The following is a 24,280-nucleotide window of genomic DNA, read 5'->3' on the forward strand; positions in this document are numbered from 1 at the left end:
CCCCGTCACCCTTGGACCTCCATGTTTTGTCTCTCCGTGTGTTCCCCCTTCCGGGGATTTTAACCTTGTCCGTCCCAGGATGGATTTCTCTTTGATGGACTCTCGGACTGTATCCTGACCTGCCTTTGGACCTGCTTGGATTTGGATGCTGTTATTTGTCTTCCCCGTTCACTGTCTCACAGATTGTCACTATTATTTTGTGCACTATTAAACCCCTGTGTGTTTCCTTTTACCACGCCTCCTGTTTTCTCCAGCTCTTACCGCATCGCATATGGTCTTCTACAAGATCTGACATGGATCTCAGTCCGTGTTCGTGACATACAGTATATAAATTGATCAACACACAATTTCTAAAGTGTTTCTTTTTGTCTGGGCTTAACTTGTGCTAACAAAGGGCTTATTAGAATGCAAACAGGGACCGTTATTTGCTTGTTTTAAATTCATACTCATAATTTTAATATTGTTATCTCAATTTGAGATTTGGGGTGATTTTTGTGTTGGTGTGTTTGTAAACATTTCAGAAGTAAATATTAAAAATGCAGTCTTGTTATTTTAAACTTGGATAAATAAATAGAAGCTTTCAGCCAAACTAATTTTCTGTTTTCCAACTAATGATTATGATGTAAGGGTTATGCAAGTGTTTAGTGATGAACTCTGCAACTTAAAGATGAACAAAAGCAATGTAGTCAAAACAGAATATCTACAGATTTGAAGTTGACTGACATATTTAATGTAGATAAAAACCTATATTAGATGGGATTTATATGAAATTTTAATATGACAGCTGTATTAAAGAGTTTTAAGAGAAATTGTTAGAAAATATTATTTTGAATCACTTCTGTAATGACACTGACTTGTATGGAAGCCTGTTTCCGTAAGGAAGTAAAAAAAAAACGGGCTATGGTATCTCAGAATTCCGACTTAGTAACTCAGAATTGCGATTGAGCATCTCAGAATTCCAACTTAGTAACTCAGAATTGCAAATTAGTATCTCAGAATTCCGACTTAGTAACTCAGAATTGTGACTTAGTATCTCAGAATTGTGACTTAGTATCTCAGAATCCTGTCTTAGTATCTCAGAATTCCGACTTCGAAGTCGGAATTCTGAGGTACCATAGCGCATACTTTTTTTACTCCCTGGCGGAAATGGGCTTCCATAGACTTGTATTGATCGGAAAATTAAGTTTCAGATGGATGTTATCCCAATCCTCAGATTCAACAAAGTATGTTTGATTTAAGTAAAAATCGTATAATTTAAGTCAAGTAAAATAGAGCCAGGGGACAATAATTTGAACTGAATGAGGATCATCAGTATGATAGTAGAATTGAGGAGGCAGTCAATGTGACTAGGGAAGGTTGCAGAATTATTAGAGTTCATTGAACAAGGAAAACTATTAATGTATGCAAAGAGAGAATGTGGTATGGTATTATTTCTCAGAAGGCACTTGATTAAGTTTCACCAAAAAAATCAAATCTAAACCAAGGAATATTACAGTACTGTATGTTAAAATTGTACAAGGCATCAGTAAGACATCACATAGAATGTTGTGTATCATTTTGGTCAGCATATTACAAAATATTGAAGTAGTTTTGAATATTGAAGGAGCTTCTTCAGGTGTGAGAAAGACAGGGCAGTAAGCAAAGGTAATGTAGCATAGGAGAACAAAAGCTGGGGGAGAGGAGGAGCAGGAGGCGGGAGCAGGGGACAGACAGAGTGGCCAATCAGGTAGTTTGAAGTCAGGATAGGTGAAGAGAGGTTTGTAATGAAACTTACAGTGAATAGAGAGAATTTAGAAGAAAATTAGTCTGTCGTTCAGAGAAGGGGAAAGGAGTGATCCTAGCTGCAGGATAATTTTATTCCTGACAGAGACCTATTCAGTTTTTACCACCAGTTTTTATTCTGGAGAATGTTACAAATATTTTTTTCATTACCTGGACAGTCCACAGTAAACTCTTCCCTAGTAAGATCCAGGAAGAGAATACCCTTCACAAATTCTAATGAGCCTGAATTTTGTTGGTGTTAGCTTTGTGGAAACCCAAGATCTGAAAGGGACACAATTATATTCAACCAAGTCATTTCGCAGGGCCTTTATTTTTCTTTCAACGTATCTGGCTTTTAATTCAACATTTTTTCTATATTAAATTAATGGATTGGGTGATGTCATCTTTCACGTTATTGATTACTTGTACAGAAAGAGGTAAAAAAATAATACAATTTGTTGTCAACCTCTTTATGACTTTTAATAAAGTGGGAGAATTGTACAATTTCACGGGAGGCGGTAATAGTTCATTAGCACTGTTGGGCAGTCAGCTTTTGTATTTTGTATTGGGTTATTAATATAAGGCATATGGCCGACATTACAGGTTGTGCGAGCCAGCTTGCCAGCGCGGTGACATCACTGCCCTTCCTCAGCCGTAGGGCTGAGGGGAGATTTCTCTTTAGCTCAGCTGGCTGGGTCCCTGTTGAGTGATGCTGGAGGCTCGGGTTCAAGTCCCCACCGCTGGGGGGCTGACCTGAGGCGGCAGCGATGAGGGTGCATAAACACATGAACCTGAAAGTGCTACATTCATAATAATCAAAATGTTAAGGATGAAAATTGTTCATAATTTTGTTATTTCAAATCTATGCATTTATTGCTACAACACTGTAAGGTACCAGATTTTTATTAAAAACGTTTCCATTTAACAGCTGCTTTCCTGGCCTCTCCCAACCTTAATTTAATAAAGGCCGCACTCCATTCTGGTCAGGTCCCAGATTTGGCAAGAATGGGCTGAATGGCGGCCTACAGCGTCTTGTGTGTCCAGTTCTCGAAACAGTGCCTGGGGTAAGGTGAGTCTCTATGGATTGGACTTATGAATGCAGGCACTGAATACATAAAGAGAACGAAGGAGTGAGAAACTCATTTGAGTTGTTAATAGCTTTACATCATATCAAGGAACGTTTTTTTTCAGAGACGTTGGAGTCAGCTAAGTCCAGAAGGGACAAAACGAAAAGGACCAACCTTACCCTGTTCTACTGTGTATGAACAGAAAGAAAGACTTTTGTCCAGTTATAGCTCGTCTTTTTAAATATCTCAGTAAAGAGTTTTTTCAGCTGAAGTTTTTATTTTGCACACTACAATTTTGCTATACTTCACAAAATCGTGTCTTCACATTTCTCCAAGGTTTTGACACATTTCATAAAAAATGCTTTCTAAGGAGTGTGAAGGGTGTATCAGGAACTTTTGCTTGTATAAACTAGGCTATTCAATGCAATCATACTTCTGTGCTTCAATTTAAATTGTGCAGACTGACATAATGGATGTCTCTGGGTAAGACACAGTCCTTGATAACCTCCCATAGCTATCTGCTGTTCTAAGATACATGGGATCTTGCAGATTATGGCTACAGACCAGAAAAGCATAATTTAAATCCTTCCTAATGAAGAAGGCGCATTAGCATTTACTAGGGTCATACTTATATCTCAAAATATATCTACAAAGACGTTTACAGATTCAAATTACAGAAAAGCCTCAAACTAAACAATTCAACAAATCAAGACATTTTAACAAAACATCTGGATCTGCTTTTAATTAATATGGAGGTGTTTTCTTTCTCCTTATGCATTGTGGCCTAAATCCACGTGCGCAATTGTTCATTACCTGAGTGTGATCACTGTCTGACAAAAGGATGCCTCCCCTGCTGGGGTTTGTCACGTCTCAGGATAAGTGGCTTCCACACCTTCTGAAAACGAATAATGGTACCGTCTCAGTGCCAGGAGTAGAATGTCATCAAGATGTTCAGAACATGTTTACTTTACCCACATTCCTTGCTGTGTTGCTCTGGAATAATAAGCCTGTGGGTTACTTCAGGACATTTTGAGCTGAGGGGAACATGCTCATGTTGTAACTAGCTCATATGGCCCTATTCTGCAAAGACACAGCTGTGTGCTGCAAATGTATTTGTAGTTTCTGTTATGTCAGCTGCACATTTGGGATTGCATTTGGATTGTTGTCTCTATCAAAATCAGTTTGAAACGGGACTGAATTATTGATTTATTTTGAAGAAACTGAAGGTTGTAATGCAAACACATCATCTCAGGTCCAACCAAAGAGAGGCACCACTGTCTTGTTTTTAAGAACCTACAACAATGTTTTACATTATACAGTAGGTATTTGTTAAATGCTATCACTAAGCAATTAATATCACATATCACAAAATTATATAAAAAATAGAAAAGGCTTCAAATTAAACAGTTATTGTATTTAGGTGCTATTAATTACTGTATATATAACAAAGGTGCTCAATTGTTGAACTGCTTAAAGTATTTTATCTGCTCTAAATTGATGCATCAATTGATGCATCAAAACTATATTAACTTTTAATCAGATTCCAACAGTACATTAAATATGTCTCCTGTGAGACTCTCTGTTTCATACTAAAGACAGACTCTTCTTTTTCATATTCAACCAGCACCCAGTCTTAAAAATGAACCATCGACCCTTTTTTATCCATAAGCAAAGCAGCCTGGGGGACTTATTGTTACAGTATGTCTGGACCTGCTGTAAAAATATTCTCTCTGTATATGTATGCACTGGGAAGAAAACAAGCTGCTTCTCTCTGGGTATTTGACTACAACACAGCTTACATCTTCTGAAATGCCAGGCTGGTCGGTCCTACAGTCCTACCCTACAGCAGGCAGCCAACACCCTTAACAGTAAAACCCAAGACAGCAAGATGCACAAAAAATCTAACTACAAAATGACTTCAGGAGACAAAGTGCTTTGAGATGTATTATTATATTGTTTTCCTCAACCTCAAAACAGACAACTTAATGTAAATGAGGCTGAACTGCTCTAAACAAAGGAACAAGTATTGATGAATTCCCTGCTGGACAATGAAAAGAGAAAGAAAAAATAATGTTTCGGCTGTGAAGTCTTCTTCACGTGTTTGAAGAAGGCTTCACCGCCGTGATGTTTTTTTCTTTTTTCTCGCTCCTTTGCAGCTCGCATACTGGCGCAGACCCCCATTCTGATCTAAACAAAGACCTATATGTGATGTTCGCACCGCTGAGCAGAGCAGGGAGTTGGGGTGTGTCGAAAGGCTCTGCCAAGGATTCTCCTTCCACCACAGGCATGATTTACTACCCGTTTCGTGCAGAAAAGGACTATTTAAATATTTTTCATACTGTAATGCAACGCTTGACTTGGGAAGGGTTAGGTTTCGAGGTAATGTGAATTAATCAGACCTTTATGTACAAATAGACCTTAAACACAGAGCGGTAAACTTATTTGGGACATTTGTGATTTTCTTTTTTAGATCATAATATTCTAAAGTTGATAGTAGTGTATCTTAAATGTAATTTTTTAAAATCTGTTTTTATGTATGATTTTGGTGGCTATATACAGTACCTGTACTAAATGTTCTGGAGACAGAAATTGTTTCCTCTTTGAATAGTTTGAAAATTGTTAACTTTTACAAAATCTTCTAAATATAACTTGAAATGTAATTCCTGAGATATTTTTAAGAACTTTGTTGTAATTTCATAGCTTCATTGTATAAGAAATTTGGCAATTTTCTTATTCCCCTTATGACAATTTAGTGCTTTATCCTCTGAGCTGTAGTTCATTGCTTTCAGTATTGTCCTGCAAAATTTGTTTTGGATGCGCAGAGTATGATACATGTTTCTGTAGAACATTCACTACTGTACTACAGATATGTGTACTGTAACTACAGAAAACAAACAATTTTTGAACTGGAGTTATTGGTGCATATTTCCTACCCTTTGTCTTCCGCTTTTGCTGAAAGCGTTTTAAACAGCCTTTTGTGCTTGTTTTTACAGAGAAGCTAAAAATTACTTTTTTTATTAAAGTTCTTCTTCTTTTGTGTTTTTACATATGTATTGTACTCCTACACTGTGACAAGGTTTGGAACCCTGCTTCTTTCACGTTTTTCTCCATCTCTAGTGCTGATCCAGCTTTTGCTATCTGACAAAAATAGGTGCTGACATCATTCCAGCGCCTGTAGCCATACCACCTTGGCCTCAGCTCTCGTCAGATCACAGAGACTGAGCAAGGCTCAGAGTGAGGTCAGCCCCTCAACGGGAGGCCTCCTGTGCTGTCTCATTTGAGGGAAAACTCCTCTCTGCTCTCATACACAGTACATATGCAGGTCCATTTTCTTGGTCGACAGTTTTACAGACGGAAAAAAACACTATCCTATAGATATCAAACCCAGGCTTCTGAGCCCAGAACTTGCAACATACAGTAGGTGAACACTTCAAAAGGTTGTGTCTTCTGCACCAGATTGTTTCCCAGGCTGGATGTGGTTAACAGTTATCATCACCTGTATAATTTTTTAGATAATATGCTTTTCCTAGTACACTACATGCAGTACAAGATTATCATTAAGCATGTGAATTGACAAGCAAGAGAATGTCACATCTTACATTAAATTTCAAGTATCAAATTAAAGAATTTCATATACGGGTAGACCCTGTCGTAAGTTGAGGACTACCTGTCAATTTCGTCATAAGTCAAAAATCACGATCGTGTATATCGCGATACTACACTAACCATACAGATGCATAAAGAATTAATGCATAAACGCTACATTGTGTAATATGGCTTGGTTACATTTTTTCACTAAATTTGCTCTTTACTCATGGTAAAATAATACAATGTAGGAATTATAAAATGAAATACACTAAAAGTAGTAAATAATGAAAAATGAATGAAACAGTGCTACTTTGCACTTAACGTTAATGTAATAATTAATTAATAATAATAATTGCTTACACTTATATAGCACTTTTCTGGACACTCCACTCAAAGCGCTTTACAGGTAATGGGGACTCCCCTTCACCCCCACCAGTGTGCAGCTCCACCTGGATGATGTGACGGCAGCCATAGTGTGCCAGAACGCTCCCTACACACCAGCTCTCAGCAGGGAGGAGAGCAGAGTAATGTAGCCAATTCATAGATGGGGATTATTAGGAGGCCATGACTGATAAGAGCCAATGGGAAATTTGGCCAGGATGCCGGGGTTACACCCCTACTCTTTTCGAGTAAAGCCCTGGGATTTTTAATGACCACAGAGAGTCAGGACCTCGGTTTTACATCTCATCCGAAGGACGGCGCCTGTTTACAATATAGTGTCCCTGTCACTATACTGGGGCATTAGGACCCACATGGACCGCAGGGTGAACACCCCCTGCTGGCCCCACTAACACCTCTTCCAGCAGCAACCTTAGTTTTTCCCAGGAGGTCTCCCATCCAGGTAATGACCAGGCTCACACCTGCTTAGCTTCAGTGGGTTGCCAGTTGTGAGTTGCAGAGTGATATGTTGCTGACAATGTAGCCAACTGAATGCACACTGGGCCCGAACACTCACTTTTTTGCTTGCTAGCCATTTGCTTGCTAACCAACCAAACAACAGCATGCGGCAGCATGGTGTCGCGCAGGCTGATGATGTCATCAATGTTAGACGTTACGACCAAACGCCGGGACATGAAAATTATATACAGTACTATACAGTAATATGATAAAGGGGATGGCTGTCGTCAGTGGTCATAAGTGGCATACTTTGTAAGTGGAGAACTACCTGTACAGTATAAAAAGTAGTTCAACATTTGAGACATACAGCTTACTGTGTTTTAGTTTATTAAAAGTGAACCTACTAATATAATTTTTCAATAGTCTGTGCTTAACAAAACATTAAGACAATAGCAGGGAATAGTGGACCAGAAGACTGTGGGTTCAACTGCCTGTCCAGACGCCATTGCTGTACCCTTATGTGTGGTACGTTAATCAGATTCTTCCAGCAAATGCTTTTCTGCATATATAGGTCTCCAGGCTTCCATTATAAATGTAAAATTGTTTTCAACACCCATCAAACAATTATCAGAGTAATTGCATACCTGATAAAATAATGCAATTGCCAAGAAGGTCAGAACAAAGATTTCACAATTTTCCTGGACCAATGCACTAATGATAATAATCAAAGTTTTTTCGGGGATTTGCTCACACCTTCTGTCTTTTAAATGTTGGTTGTTTTAAAATACATAAATTACACCTTCCTCTTGTTTTCTTTGCAGAGCACAGACGCCATTTAGAACACAATGTTAATGCTTGACGGGATGCCGGCAGTCAGAGTCAAAGCAGAGCCTCTGGAATCCGAACAAGGGGTAAGCAGTGTTTTCTAGACTATTCTCTTTTCCTCTCTGTGATACCCTTAATTATTCCCAGACCCCGGAGAGGTCTCATACCAGTCATTACAAAGCTGCAGCACTGTGGAGAGGCACAGCTGGACCCGGAATGCGGTTCTGCTGTTTGAGCAGCTCTGAGAGCTTCACAGGCTGCAGAATGATTCTGTTATTCCAAGCAGAGTAACACAAAAACAAAAAAGATCACAAAGACAACACCCGAGGGAAACAAAATTACTCTCCGTTTAATACTAGTATACCTTACATTCACTTCCTTTCGATGTTACTGACTGCCTGGCTTTATCAAAGCTATCGCTTTTCTTGACATAGCTTTGTTTTAAATTTGAAGCAAAGACCCAACAGATAACATGCTTTTAGGCTCTTCATCTTCAACAAGCAAAATTGATTTGATCATTGCATTCAGACACTGAAAACAAACTTACAACCTTGAAACCGTTATATCTCATAGACAGTCCATCCCAAACCCTCAGCCCCTGTGGTTAACATGAAACATGTGTTTGTAAATAGTTTCATTCTAAGAAAAATAAGTCAACTCTTGCTTTATTTTCTTTTTTGGTGACCTCGGTGACATTTCATATCCTGTGAAAAAACAGCATGGCAATGTAGCATGAGACATAAACTGGCAAATTATGCATCTGTGGGCACAGAAAGCAGTTTATTACTTGTTGGCTTAATGTTTTACTCAACAGTTTATCACATATTACTTATTTAATCAAATATAATCAGAACTATAGAGGAACAGTATATTAAATATTATTGTTTTTTTAGTCTGCTTATTAAATACCAGCTTAACCTATAAAAGCATTTTAACAGTCTTGAAAAGATTCTTTTGACATCATAGACATGTTTTATTCTAAAAAATATTACAACAATTTGAAACTTGAAATAAGGAGATTTTTATTTCCCTAATTCTGGTGTTGTTGTCATAAACCTACCAGCTGTGAGTTGGAGGCAATGGCTGAAACTCAATGTTACTGACATGCTGGGAACGTTGCTTAGTAACACAAGCTTTCTTCTTAAAGCGCCTAATATTATGAATGTAGTAGGGACCTGGGAGCACAACGAAACTGATAGTTTCAAATAGTTCCCTTGAAAACACAGCTTCAGGACCACAAATGCTGTACTTCTATCTAATGGTTTTAAAAAAGAATACATTCAGGTGAAAGTTTTCATTTCCAAAACCACAAGATTTTTAAGGTTGCTCACTGTTTCCTGCGAATATTGATATTATACTGATGCAAATTGTTTGGTTGAATTTTAAAAATAGCAAGCATAAAACAGTAATAGTGTGTCACTTAGGTGTTCTCACAGATCGTAAACAAATATCATGTTTTTATAATCGACATGAATGGTTGAGATATTATTTTTTCTCTATTACAATTTTTCCAAGTCTTCAAGCAAACATTCTGTGCTTTGCATAGCTTGAGTACTATCATCTTGCTATATTATGCTAGACAACATTGATGCCTATCAATGAGGCAGTTAAGCATGTGGTATATGCAAAACCATTTCTGCTTTTGATGCTGACAGGTGTAGAAATTCTGATAATTCTCCCATAGTGCTAGTGGTTTTCAGTTTTAATATTACACACCTCAGGACTCATTCAAGTATTTTATAATTAGTGGTGTTCCCATTTTTAGACTCATTTTTTGAAAATCTTTTCTCTAGAGCTGATTTTCAATGCTAAAAATATATAACAATTGAGGACTTTTTGAATAATTCTGCTTCCTTAAACTAGTGCTTTATGATTTGTTAACTGTATGTCTGCGTGCTAAACAGTCCCTGCTTTGATGTTCGTTCTTTTAACCTAGATGTTCTTAAAAATAAAATGTAGTTCAGACAGCTTAAACATGGCTCTCATTTGCATGGCTCCCAGCCAAAGTCTTTCTCTAAATGGTCTGTCCTGTTAAGTATTTGACTTGAAACTGCTTGGAAAATTAACTGTACTTAGAAGCAGACCTAAATAAATGAATGCTGTGAACACTGAGCTAGCAGCTAGCCAACTGAAGGAAGAGGAAACACACAAAAGCGAAAGAGCGGGGGTTTGTGAGGTTTAGCAAATTTTCCATTTCTGTTGACATTACTCCCATAGAACATCCATCATTATGAAAAAGAGTAAAAGTTTTTCAGTTCTCCTTTTAAAGCTGTCTTTACCATCTTTATTTTGCTCATCAGACTCTACAGACAGGACCACTTTGCAGGATAGCTTAGCTTTTTTAAGCCTATGTGCTGTACGGGGCTGTCTACAAGAGGTCAGACATTTATACAATGTATGATATTCTATGGAAACAATACAGAGAACAGTCATTATCACTATATTCTAACAAATAGTTTACACGTACTGTATATAAAAAGAAAAGAAGTACACTTAAAATAAAACAGAAATACACTGTCTGTGTATCTGGGGGGGCTTTCTGAAATAGGATTTATAAAGACTAACTGTTACATGAGCATCAGTATGTTCTTTGTGCCATTTCATATTTTTACATTTTATTAAAATTGTTCTGCATAAAGTGAAAAAAACAACATAAACGGAAAGCATCCAGTATTAATACTAGTAAGGAACTGGAGTGGTAAGTGGTAACTGCTTCTGCATATAGAAACCATGCAGTAGCCCTTTAAGGGGCTTCAGTAGTAGACTGGGGCTTCAGAGTCAAAATGTTTATTGCCATCTAAAGATAGAATTAATGGATTACATTTTCACTTAAAAATTATGACTCCTGTAGGATGCTTTAGTTTTGATTAGTTTAGTTTGTTAACTACAATTAACTTAATAAATTAAAAATTGAAGTTGCAATTTTCAATGCATTATTTTTGTATATCATTGGGCAATATAATACAATATAATATAATATAATATAATATAATAATATAAAAGATAATGTATAATGTCTACAGCTAAGGAAACTAGGTAAAAACAGGAATTAGGTCAAATATTTTTTGTGAAATTATTGGTATCTAGTCATACAAAACATTATTTTTTTACTAAAACAATTCTCACTCATTATTATGGAATGCACCCCATTGTACTACTTAAATTAATTAAATACATTTAAATAAATGAATGAAAGGAAAAATATCTTGAGTTATTTATGGCAAGTACAGACCAAAAAAAATTCCTTTTCATACTACACATAAAGAACATAGTTTGGATGCATAACAGCCTTTACAGTGCAGCTCTAGCTGATGACATTGCACTCATAGCAGCTCTCAGACTCTGGAGAACTCTGCCAGTGGCTACTTCACAAGATCAGAGTCTCTACTGCGAGTGTTTTTATTTTCAGAGCTTTGTAATGGGATCTTGCACACTGAGCCCTGTTACAGGTGCAAAAAGAACTATTGCTTCAATAGTTACATGAGATTTTCTTTCATATACATTTAGAAGCACTGGGTTTTTTTGGGGGGTTATATACCCACTCATTTTGAAATAGCCAGCTGTTCATAGCGAAAACAGAGAGAATAATTCTCTCACATAGAGAATAAAGACATGTGGGGAGGCTCCTCTGACTCACTTTTGAGTCAGAGGAGTCAATATGCACAAGCTCATGAAAGCAGTATGTTCAGGTAATATTGCCTTTACGAGATTTTAATTTGCGTGGGTTTGGTTCAACACATCTCAAGATTATATACTGTTTTTTTAATTTAGAACAAATTAGTTCTCACTTTCAGAGGTTTGGTGGCACAATGGGCACTGGGAACCTGGGTTCAGTTCCTGGGGTGCTATTTGCGTGGAGTTTGTATGTTCTCCCTGTGTTTGTGTGGGTTTCCACAGGGTGTTTTTTCCTCCTATAGTCCAAAGTCACACTGGCAAGTTAATTGGCTTCTGTACAATTGTCCCTGGTGCGTGTGTGTTTATCTGCCCACGATGGACTGGCAGCCTGTCCAGGGTATACTCCACTCTGCACCTGTTGCTTCTTGGGGACTCCAGCTCCCCACAACCCTGTACTGGATCAAGTGGTTAGAAAATAGATGGATGGATAGTTCTCACTAAAACATACTCTTGGCAGCCACTTAAGTTGAGGGAGTGCTTGAGAAAACATCGTTAGGGTAACACACAGGGGGCTGAGCAATTTTTTGTGACAGTGTTCTTCCAGCCACTGTTCATCCCTATATTGTCTAATGTTTATGAATTAAATCAACAAAATGTCTTTATTGTCTTAGTCTGTATTTTCTGTTTCTATTGTATAAAATGCAAAATAAGAACAAAATAATTAACCTTAACATTCAATAAACATTTATACATGTTGTTCTCTTCCTGAACTGTGAGCAATTCTGCTACCTATGAGGTCTTACTAGCTCACTTTAGTACATACCATAAAAACCAATTTTTGGTGTTTTACTGGATTTATACAGCAGCAACAGTAAAATAAATATGCTGTTGACCTTTGTAGAGTACTGTACAGTACTTCAGTACAATATAACAGAGGAGAATTATGTTCTGCAGGATTGTTTAACTACAACGTATACATGAATGGACAAATAAGTGACAAAACATTTGCTCTCCAGCTACAAAAAAAGAAGTTTTTATAACATTAAAATAGTTTTAAGTCAGTTTTCACAAGCAAAAAAGCTTTTTTAGGAAAAGGGAGCCATCGGAGCCAGTACATCTCCATAAATACAGGTAAGAACTACTGTAGTAAAAGCAGCAAACTAATGCTTTTTTTTAGTGAGTAATAGCTTTGGTATCTCATTTTTTAGCAACTCTAACTGTAGCATCCGCCTGTTTTATCCGTCCTGATCACTCTAAGGTATCACTGTTTAAGATGGCGAGATACAACTTTCCAAGGTATTGTAAATGAACCCGGGTATGGGACCAGAAAGGCAAAAGAGAACAGTGAGGTGTGTGAGAAAAGATGAGTGTCAGTCAAACCCAGTCCAGATCCATATTCGATGCAGGCAGGGTTGAAAGACTGGTGGCAATAAATTAAAGCACAAAAGGGAGATACACAAGCCTAGGTCAGGAGTAAGCAGAAAGGTTCATAACACAGCTCATTAAGATTTGTAAATTACAGTTCAAGGCACCAAGGGAAAGTCTGAGATACAAGGTCAAGACAGGGAGAGACAAGGTAGGGTTGAGGGTTCAAACAGAGCTCAAGACGGGAAGACAGGAAGACAGGAAGACAGGAAGACAGGAAGACAGGAAGACAGGAAGAGAGGAAGAGAGGAAGAGAGGAAGAGAGGACTGAGGGTTTGAAAGGCTCAGGTGTTAACTTTTAAGCACTGCCTTAAATAAGACCTTAAATAGCCTGTTTTACTAGGACACAGGGGAGGAGGTAATTACCCACAGGTGAAGCAAGCTTCCTGTCTGATTGCGTTTCCACAGCAACTGGCCTGAGTGACAGGTGGAAGAGGCGAGGACAGCTGCTGCAGCAGAACCAGCCTATGCCACAGCCCTCCTGCAAGGACGGGTATAACAGTCACAAGGGTCATGTCGTTGAATTCTGCACTGAAGTCCTGTATGTGATCTTATATATAAATAGAGTTTAATTTCTGTAGCAGGACAGAGTTTCTGTATGGCCCCTGTCATGTTACAGCATTTAACATTTTCAGAAATTCCTGTGAAGGGATGAAAAGAAATGCTGCAAGTGGGATGTACATTTTTTCATTTGCACTTACAGTACAGTACGTAGCTTAATGATGTAAGACATTCTGAAAGCAAAGCAACAGTTTTCTTTACTCTTCCTTCAGCAATGCACGGACAGTATTGGAGGACAACACAGTTCTCAGGGCAACCTGGAGGCTCCTTTGGTGATAATTATTCATTAACAGATCATTAACCACCAAATAATTGTGTGACAAACCCCCAGAAATGTATATGATAAATGCTCACTTTTTAAGGAGGAAGCTTAGCCTTTAAATATAGCTTTTGTGCTGGTGCCTCCCTACTGAAGCAAATTGTTGCTGTTCACAGTTTAGGAAAGAGGTTAGTAGAAGCCCTGAAAGAACATACAGAAATAATCCTTTTTTTTCTTTAGACGCGATTAGTGCTGCGGATTATGGAAATGAAGGAAATTTTAGCAGCTCCTTTAAGCACTCACACACACATGCTTATTAGATGCTCCTGTTTCACAAATGTAATAATCAGACTATTTTGTCTCCATTTGTGCATTTAAGAAACAACTATGAAGTAAAAAGCAGTGAGAAAAATGAACCCCCCTTAGGCGTTGTGTACATTACAATGAAAGTAATTGTAATTTGTGTAATGTATCATGTGCATGCATACTTGTATTGAAATACAAATATGTAGGAACACAGTAAACAGCATGATTTAGGGCTATAAAAACTTTCTCAATATAAAAATGTTCTGACAAGCAGATTAAAAGGTCACATTGTGCTTTTGAGTCAGGTACCCTACATACATGAGTGTCTAATAACTGCAACAGGGCTTAGGGGTCCTCCTTGATGCCCAGTTGTTTGAGAAGCTGTAGTTGCTGCTGTGCTGATGTAATCCTTCAGGTGGTCTATCAAATCTAGTGAACTTTGAGATTCTGTCATTACATGTGGTTGTCCAGGTCTGTATCAATCTCAGGTTCTTCTTGTCGGTTGGTGATACTGTTGGAGTCTCGAGATGGTTGAAAGATGGAGCCCGAAATCCTCAGTGACTTCAGGCTGCAATGATTTTTCCAGCAATATACCTAGAGCTCATTCTCTCTCTCTGTTTCGCTGAGCGGTGGCATTGTTGCTGTGTGATTAAAACATGCAGACCTCTGTGTCTTCCATGTTTCAGACATCACCTTTCCACAAGAAGCTTCATAAGAACACACCTCTTAGCAAACATGCTGTCTTGCTGTCTTCCATTTCATGCTGGGGTGTGGAAGAGGAATGGATATGAGGCCTAAGATTTTCTACAGGAAAATCACCTCCTTTTCTAATATAATATTCAAACTGTTAATTGGATAATGTTGCATAATTATCAGGCTTGAAAAGACACATTTTTATCAGCACATTTGTTGGATATGTATGCATACTAGAATAATAGATGTATTATAGCTACAGGATGTACAGTACAGTAGCACTTTGATTTTATTGGGACTTGTATGGTCATAAAGGAATAAACTATGGTCAATACCACTCTGAAAAGTAATAATAAGAAGAAAGAGAAGGACAAAATGTTTTGGTTGTGTAGTTCACACTTGAAGAAGGTTCCACAATCAGCAATTGAATTTTTTATTTTATCTTGTGACTAAAAACTAACTTTAAATTACATCTGTGTAAATAATTGATTTTTTCAGAACATTATACTGGAGGGGGGCATATTTCTTCACAGCTGTGACACTATTGTAGAATCTTCTTCTTCTTCTTTTTCACAGCCTTAGTCCCAGACTGTCCTGGGGTCAGCTGCTTTTGTTGCTCTTCTCCATTTGTCTCTGTCGAGCACATCTTCCTCACTCACTTCACATACCTCCATATCTTTTCTCACACAATCTATCCATCTCTTTCTAGGCCTGCCTCTTCCTCTGTTACCTTCCACCTCAAATTCCATTACCCTCTTTGTTACTTCCTCAACGTCCCTCCTCATGATATGTCCATACCACCGTAACCTCGCCTCTCGCATCTTCTTCATTTCTGATCTTATCCTTCATTGAAATCTGCAGAATCCATCTCAACATCCTCATTTCAGTTCTTCTCATCAAGTTCTCTTCCCTCTTTCCAACTGCCAAGCATTCAGCTCCATATAGTAGTACAGGTCTAATCACAGTTTTGTACATTTTGCACTTTAACTTTCTGGGAATTTTCCTGTCACAGATTATTCCAGTTATTTCTCTCCACTTGTTCCATCCGGCTTTCACTCTTTGTTTTACTGCCTCCAGTGTTTCTCCTCCCTTTACCAGTTTGATCCAAGGTATTTAAAGTCATCAACTTGTTTCAGTTTTCCTCCATTTGTCTCCTCAACATTGGTCATAGTATCTCCTCTTCTCTCCATTACCATTATTTCAGATTTTTCTGCATTCATTTTCAGTCCACCCTTTTCCAGACTCCTCTGCCATTTGAACACTTTCTCCTGTAGTTCTACTTCTGAGTCTGCCATCAGTGCCACATCATCAGCAAAGATGAGTTCCCAAGGCACTTCTGTTCTTACCTCCTCTGTCAGTGTGTCAATAATGTTTATGAAAAGGAAAGGACTTAGTGCTGATCCTTGGTGTACTCCAACTGTGATTTCAAACTCTTTTGTCTCTCCCTGTGACACTATTGTAGAATGATATGCTGAAATGCCATGGTACTAAAACTCTTTAGGATGATTTGAATGATTGAACTTATGTTTCTGTTTTGCAGAATCTTTTAAAAGTGTGGCATTTGTTGAGGAAAATATTAAGCAGCTTCAGCTTCTTGTATTTGCACATGGGAAATATTTTACAATTTTGTTCAGATAAGGTCAGGGGGCACAAATGTTGGAACTACATTAAAAACCTGTGCACCTCATAAATCTCAATAAAACTAAACATCATCCTTTTAAATAAAAAGTACAAGAGTAAAATATCTTTCCTTGAAAAAGTTTCTTCTAGTAAGAGAGAGGCTGCAATTTATTACATGCAGTAGCTTAATAATTTCCATCACAGAATCGTTACCACAAAGACTAGCTATCCTATAAATAATAAATATGAGGCTCTATGGGAGACTGGCTTGCTGCATGCTGGTGGTTTCCTGTTTCTATAACTAGGACTCACTTTTCTCTCCTGATGTTAAAAATACTTCAGCAGTAGATTCACCACAGATCTCACAATCCCTGTGCAGCACTGCAGGTTATTCCTCTTAAAAGCTGAATCATGGCAATTGTTGTAGTGCTCTAAAGTTTTACTGGAATGTGTTTTGGCATGACCAAATCTTCCCTACATAGCTAATACTGTATATGAAGATAATATACTCTTTTTCTATTGCAAATCATATCGCATGCAAAATACAACAAAGTAAGAATGAAACTATCCACCATTATAGCTACTAATTGCATAAAATGTTGTATAAAATAAGAATAATTCACCTCAATTTTCCTGACTATGTTTTATGTCTATTAAAACATTTGAATCTGTTTTCTTATGCAAACATTATGCAAAATTACAGAGCACCTAGCCCCATGGTAAATTAGTCCCATGGACCCATTGCACTAACTCTCTGAAGTGCTATGATTGTGCCTTTCTAACAGAAAGCATTACTTGATTGCTTCTGTATCCTTAACACTCCCATTTTGGTTGGCTAACACCATTTAGCAAAGCCTGTGATAATGCTGATAGTTGAAATAATCAAGCTGACGATATAACACTTTCAGAGGAAGAACGATTTCTGTCAATTTTCTTGAATTCCAACTGGGATGTAACATAAGCAGATGACATAAGCAGAGCTTGCTTTTAAGGTAGATAGGGGGAACATATCATTTAACGGGTACTGGATGGTACTTTTCTCTTGAGGAAAGTTAATCAGAAGGTTGTTAATTACTGGCAAATTACAGTTTCAAAAACAGTTAATTACTGTTAATGAAACCTTTCTTGTAAGACAGATCTTTTCTGAGCCCTTTGTCCTCTACGTGAGCACTACCAGTGTTATGAAAAGCGCAGGAAAAATTGTCCTTGCAATGTTTGTTGAAAGTACTGTAAAATGAAAAGAGAAAGTCTTTATCTTCAAACCACACTACCCTAAGAAAATATTCAAATATAAGGCAAGGTCTCTGGCTTAATTAGATATTGCACTTGTATTTTGTATGTTTAAAAAGTGTGTGACCTGATCAGTATTTTACAATGCAAATAATGATTTTACTTATCAATATGACATACTGAAAGAATAACCGAGAGGGTGTGCTGTTACAACATGTCATCTTTTGAAGACCTAGATTGAAATAACAATTATATAACCTGCAAAGTGCAAAGCACAGAATTATGATATGATTTTCATATTAGTTTAATATGAGGAAGATTTTGAAAGTAAAAAGATGATGATTTCACAAGCTTTAAGACTTACAAAGGGTGGATATCTGTAATAAGATGCCCAATGTGTAGGAAGGATTCTCTTCCCACACACTCTTCAGTCTTATCTTTGCTATATGATATGAGCACAGACTAAACTGTGGTAACGCTAGTTCTGTGAAAGACCTAACCTTATTGCTTTAAATGTTATTGCAAGTGACGATGTTGCTTTTTGCCCAGTAGTCAAGATGTAATTGCCTCAGGTTACAGAAGAGGGGTGCAGATATTTTTTCAAACTATAGGGCTAACATGTTCAACAGTCACTGTTGTGATTGCACTGGGATTAACAGAACTGTTGCTGGAACTTTAAGTAACACAACGGGAGATCATCTTAAGTTAATAAAGATAAAAAGGATTTCAGCAATGTTATTTAAGTCATTTTACACAGAGATAAACAAAGTGATGCACAGTTTGAGTTCAAAGGCTTATACATGTGCATGATTTTTTTTATTTTTTAAAATTAACCAACATTCCTTGGCAGATAATAAAATTATAATTTGGGGTAAAGCATTTTGTTTCTTTTCCTGACACCTTCTCTTATGTATATGACTTCTGAAAGGTGACACTGTATAGTTGTGTGGCATTAGTATGCAAACCTGAAATAAAAATTGCTTAAGCTTCTCTGATAGTAGCAGCAAGATCTTGAATTTATCAAAATATTAAGGTAGCATATTCAGCTTTTGATTTACCGATGATAGAGCTATGTTGCTTTGTAATTTTAGTTTGGATTTTTAGAATAAAGCTTCATCTGTATACCCATAATCATCATCTGAAAGCCACACGATGATGGAAGTGTGACACTTTCTCTGCTGTTCACAGTTCATATTGTGTTCCCTTCTATTTCAGCAAGGCTATAATTTGATATCTTATCAAGAAATGTATGCGTTTTCTACACCAACAGGACCCAGTTCTGTCTGGTTCAGCTTATCTATTTTTGTACAATCATCTGTGAGCAAGTCTGCTCCTTTCTTCTTGCTTCTTTTTATGTATGTAAATGCATCTGTGACTTTAATAAAGTCTGTGAGGCTGATAAATTCTAAGAACATGACTGATATTTCTGTTTTTTACACCATTAGTTTAATTTTTATTTCAGTCTCTCCTCTTTGCAGTTCATGTGATGAAAAACGTTCTCATATCCCACCTACAGAATGAAGGACAGGACTATTTTCAGGTGTTTTATGTGTACAGCCACTCATGGGCTCATTTCTGTCTGCCTCTATCTCAAATACCTGTATGCAAAGCAGCCTTACCTTTCCACCTTCAAGTGGGTATGCACTCAGATGTGACAGTATACTAGGCTGACTATTATAAACCCTGGAGTCACGTAATGGAATTCCTCTTTGAAAACAAATATATTTGTATCTTTATACTGGTAAATGTTCTTAACATGACTTTATTCTAGTAGATAGCTGCATCAGCATGCGTAGGCTACAAAGGAACATGTAAAGGTTTATCTCATGCTGAAAGAGAAGAAAAGAATCACAACGTTTCGGCTGTGGAGGCTTCTTTGGGTGTTTCTTTTCTTCTTTTTTCAGCATGGAATAAACCTTTACTTGTTCCTGTGCATGACTTTATTATATTCTTGTAAGTCTTTGGACTCTGTAGGAGGATCTTTGAAAATAGACCTCCATGGAAAACTAGGCATAAAAAGAAAGAAAAATCACTGTTTAAAATTGACAGATTGTATGAACAATTGTAGGGACTCAAGAAAATCTCCATTAAATCATAGATCTTATTGTGAATTTTTGGAAGGAGTCAAGAAATATATCATCATATAGCAGGACATGCTTTTTCAATAGTTGAAATACTACAACTACTTCTAGTAGTTCAGTAGTTCAGTCAAGTTTTAATTTACGTGGTGGGGTAACAACAAAGATTAAATAATGTACTTTACTCACTTGGCTAAGCTTTACAGGTCTAGATTGCGAACTCCCACTCACTTATGAGGAATGAACCAGGGAGGCAGCAGCAAGGGTGAAAATTGGTGGTGGGGGGTGCAAGAAACCTTGAACAATGGGTATTCAGCTGGCAGGATGCTCATGGAAAAGAGAGCAATATTATATGTTAATAATAAATAATAGTAAAACACAATGTTGCTTTTCTGCTTTTTCAGCTTTTCTGTAGGATGTAGAAGTGTGATATGACGACCAGTGTCTTTCAAGCTGAGTGTTAGCGTCAGAGATTCTGTAAGAGCCTTGACTTTGCACTTATTGAAGAAGATTCAATAAGTGAGGGACATTTTGCTGTTATTCTCACAAATGCTTGACATTTGGATATGTTTTCATGAGAAATAAAAAAAATCAATATGTTTAGTACAGTAAAACTAAATATGTTAGCCTTTATATGTTGTACATATCAACCTTCTTTTGAACAGTAATTTTCTTTCCCTTCATAAAGCAGTACACAAGATTGTCTTCATTCAAATATATAAAAGATGAAAAAATGATCACAGATCATAATCACGTGTTAAATGGGTTTAATTTTAAAACCAGATTCATTCCTATTTAAGTTTGTGAGACTTATGTATGTTAAACTCTAAAATTAATAAAACATCCTAGAAAGACACACGTCATAGTAGAGCAGACAAAATTGATTCAGTTCATTTAATATTCTGCAAAACAACCTCTTGCAAGGTGTTTTAGAGAATAATTTCAAGCAATTGAAGCACTGGAAAGTGTTTTTTAACTGTTGACATCAATAGCATACTGATAATGACATTTTGAAAATGTATCTTATCATGAAGATAACAATTAAAATAAAGACTTTTTCTGATATTTTGTATAAAGACACACAAATCTGTACTTTGTGCCCCAAAACTGTGCAAACATATATATATAGAGAGAGGGGGAAAAGAATGTTTGTTTTCTGACTATCATTAACCAGTGTGGGATGTTGGTATTTGCAGTTAGTTGATATTTGCTTCAATAAACAAAGATGAGTTCAAACACTGTAGAGAGTTCAGGAGGGTGTAGCTGCCCCTCAGTCCCCACCCAGCTCCTTTTCCTGTGTGTGACTCCTCTTTATCTTTTGGAACAGGGGTAGCTGGTCTGGTTCACATGTATTTCCTTGTCTTCTTTTGTTTTTTTTCTGGGCTGCTAAAGGCTGTTCCTCTCATTCAGTCTTTTAGCTCACAAAAGAATGGCTCTGGAGGGGCAGAAACAAATGCTTTTTAAAACCTCACTCAAACAAGAAAAAAAATAAACATATGCTTATAGTCTTAAATGCTAAACATGGTCACAAAGTGTCCCAGAAGATAGAAATATGATGAGACTATTAACATTCTTTTGTATATACAGTCTGGAATAAGGTGCCATGAAATGGTATACTGTCTACCCTGACATACTTAATATAATTTAATGGCAATCTTGTGTTCTTACTGTAAGTGACCCAAATCTGAAAACAAACTGTACAAGATAGACCAGTAAAATGACACACAGTCCAGTTGGTGGAGAATTCTTCGAGGTTAAAGGCTCTGTTTTTATAGAATCATGGAATATATACTTACACAGCTGTGAAGATGTGAATAATGAAATGGCTAGTATGTATCCATAAAGAATGCCCAAGTAACAACAGCATATACTGTGATACTTCCTGCATTTGCTTTTCAGTCAATCCAAAAATGCTTTCTGGGTACAAATCTTTGATAGGGTGGTGAGGTGGAAAGTACTGCTGATGAAAACTGAAACATGAGGTCAAACTATTTTATATGTAATGAGCAAATAACAGAAATCAGTAGAAAACAATAAAGTAGTTAACAGGGAAAATAATAGCTATCGATTACAATTTACATTGTAATCTTGTGTAAAAGTAAAAAAAATACCTTATTATCAAATAAAGTAAGAGCACTTAAAACGCAATCAAACCAAGTTGTCACCTGTATGTTTTGAGAACACAGGGCAGTCTAAAACCATCATCTGATTCATCATGAACAGATATCACTGTGCCATCTGTCTGTGGTAATGCCAAGTATTACTTTAAAAGAAGGCAGTGTTGTGTGAATGTGGTCAATGCAGTGTGATTCAAGTTCTATAGATGAATGGCACCACAGAACATTGGACAATCAGCAGACATTCATGGATAGCTCATGTGTCATATCTTGGAAGCCAGGTGTTTCCATGGTATTGGTATTCAACAGTGTTTTCCAAGGTAGAAAAAAGATAATGCCTTCCATAATAAGAAAAGGATGCTCAACATGAGCATCCAAGCACTTGCTCCTTGGAGGAGAATATTTGCTTCCTTGAATTTGCCTTGAATTCAGAATTATAAAAAAGGTGAAAGTTGTTGTCATTCTTAAACACACTTAACACTTCTCTGGGTACCAGTACACAAGTGCACATCACGGTACTTGACAGTTGGGGTATTGCAAAGTTTGTACCCACTGAGTACTGAAGCAGCTCACAGATGTTGACAAATCCAGTGAGATGGAGTTCCTTCAGCTGCCTCTGACATTACCACACATGAAGGGCTGCATTTCCTGCTGTGTGTGGTTACCTACGATAACATGTGGGTGCGTCATGTGACAGCAGAGCTGACACTAATATTGTTCCCTCCTGCAAAGAAGGCCAGAAGAACTCTATTAGTAAGGAGGGTCCTGGCAACTGTGTTTTGGAACCAGTAGGGTGTGTTTCCTGTTGATTTTCTCTGCCAGGGCAAGAGCGTGCTTGCGGAACACTGCTGTCATACACTGGACTAGTTGCAGGAGGCCACTCGTCAAAAACAGCTGGGACTGCTGCCTCTGGGCAGTATCTTGCTGCATGATAACACCGGGCCACACACTGACGACCACACCCGTTAATGGACCACCCACCTCACAGGACTGACCCAACACTTGAACACAAAGATTTCCAATCCTTTGATCCCTGAAAGGAACACCTGTCCAGCAGATGATCTGCGAATCAGAAAGCGCAGCAGACAGTTAACCGGCAGAAAAGTGATGTGTATCATAGCATTACGGGTGGCCACACCTGTAACAAAGTATGAGTTCTTGCATTTCCACCCAGGACTCCTGCCACATTATTTATTTAACAAAACGCTCATTGTAGATGGAAATAAAGAAGTCAGAATGATAAATTAATAAATAATCATTAAAAACCATTAGCAGCTTAAAACATAATTTCTTATATTTTTCAGTGCTCTCCATAAGTATTGGGTTTATAGTCAAGCAATTAGTATTTGTATTCATGAAATTAAAATGAATGATAAGCACAAAATGTTTACATTTGGTTAATGAAATGTATAAATTAGATCTTATTAGAACAAAAACATACTTTGTGCCCAGGCCAGGCCATGCTTCATGCTTCACAGATGAGGTGTTTTTTTGCAGTATCTGAAATTCCTTTTTTTCACACTTCCTTTAACTTCTATAACCTTTCCATTACTTTGGTAAAGGTTTATCTTGGTCTCATCAGCCCATAAAACATTGTTCCAGAAGGCTCCTAGCTCATCTTTGTACTTTCTAGCAAATTCTGAAGCATGGTGGGGGTCATGCCCTGGCCTGGGCATGCAAGTCTGCCTCTGAAGCTGGCTCAATCATCTTTATTGATGATGTAACTAATGATAACTTCTTAAATAGAAAAAATGCTTTAGTACTTATTGGACAGCACTTCACTCTACAGCCTGACCATAAAAAATAAAAGGTCCATGCAAAAAAAGGGTCCAACAAGACAAAAAAGCAGAAAATCTCGCAAAGTAAATATTCAAATTTAAATCCATTGCACATGCATTGTGCACTCTGAAGGAATAACTGGAAGTCAAAATCCAAGTAGGATAAATGTTTCCTGTACTTTTGATCTAAATATTATTAATTATGTCAGAACGTCTTGCACATCAGAGGACAGACTTTGGTATATAAGATAACCTGGCCTCTAGTATTCATCCGTGTTGTTAGTTGAAACCACAGAAGCTAGAAATATATGTTGAGAGTGTTGTACCTTAATGTTGTTTTTTTAATTTTTTAATTTTCAGATTGATACATATTATTTTTGGCAGACATATAACAAGGGTTTTGACAGGGTGGTGCCAATATTGATGTTAGCTATTGTAGGCTGTAAAAGTTGGCTGATAGTGTAGTTGCCTTGGGTGTTGTACAGTGCTAGAAATAGCAATGAGCCGCCTTTTCCTCTGC

The 24,280-nt window shown here is 37.3% G+C and overlaps 1 protein-coding gene across 3 annotated transcripts in view; it reads left to right on the top strand.

Annotated features, from left to right (window-relative positions):
• Positions 1 to 24,280, top strand: part of klf12b (Kruppel like factor 12b) — a 76,158-nt gene that overhangs the window by 19,716 nt on the left and 32,162 nt on the right. For 2 of the 3 annotated variants that reach the window (XM_088644464.1, XM_088644466.1), the window contains exon 2: positions 8,075 to 8,164. In XM_088644464.1, the coding sequence (XP_088500590.1) occupies positions 8,099 to 8,164 (66 nt within the window). In that variant the 5' untranslated portion in view covers positions 8,075 to 8,098. Of the gene's footprint in view, positions 1 to 7,078; positions 7,779 to 8,074; positions 8,165 to 24,280 lie in introns of those variants that run through there. The other variant, XM_088644465.1, reaches the window with a different exon arrangement.

The sequence above is a fragment of the Lepisosteus platostomus genome, chromosome 2 (assembly GCF_059453375.1).
Source record: "Lepisosteus platostomus isolate fLepPlt1 chromosome 2, fLepPlt1.hap1, whole genome shotgun sequence".
Lineage (NCBI taxonomy): Eukaryota > Metazoa > Chordata > Actinopteri > Semionotiformes > Lepisosteidae > Lepisosteus > Lepisosteus platostomus.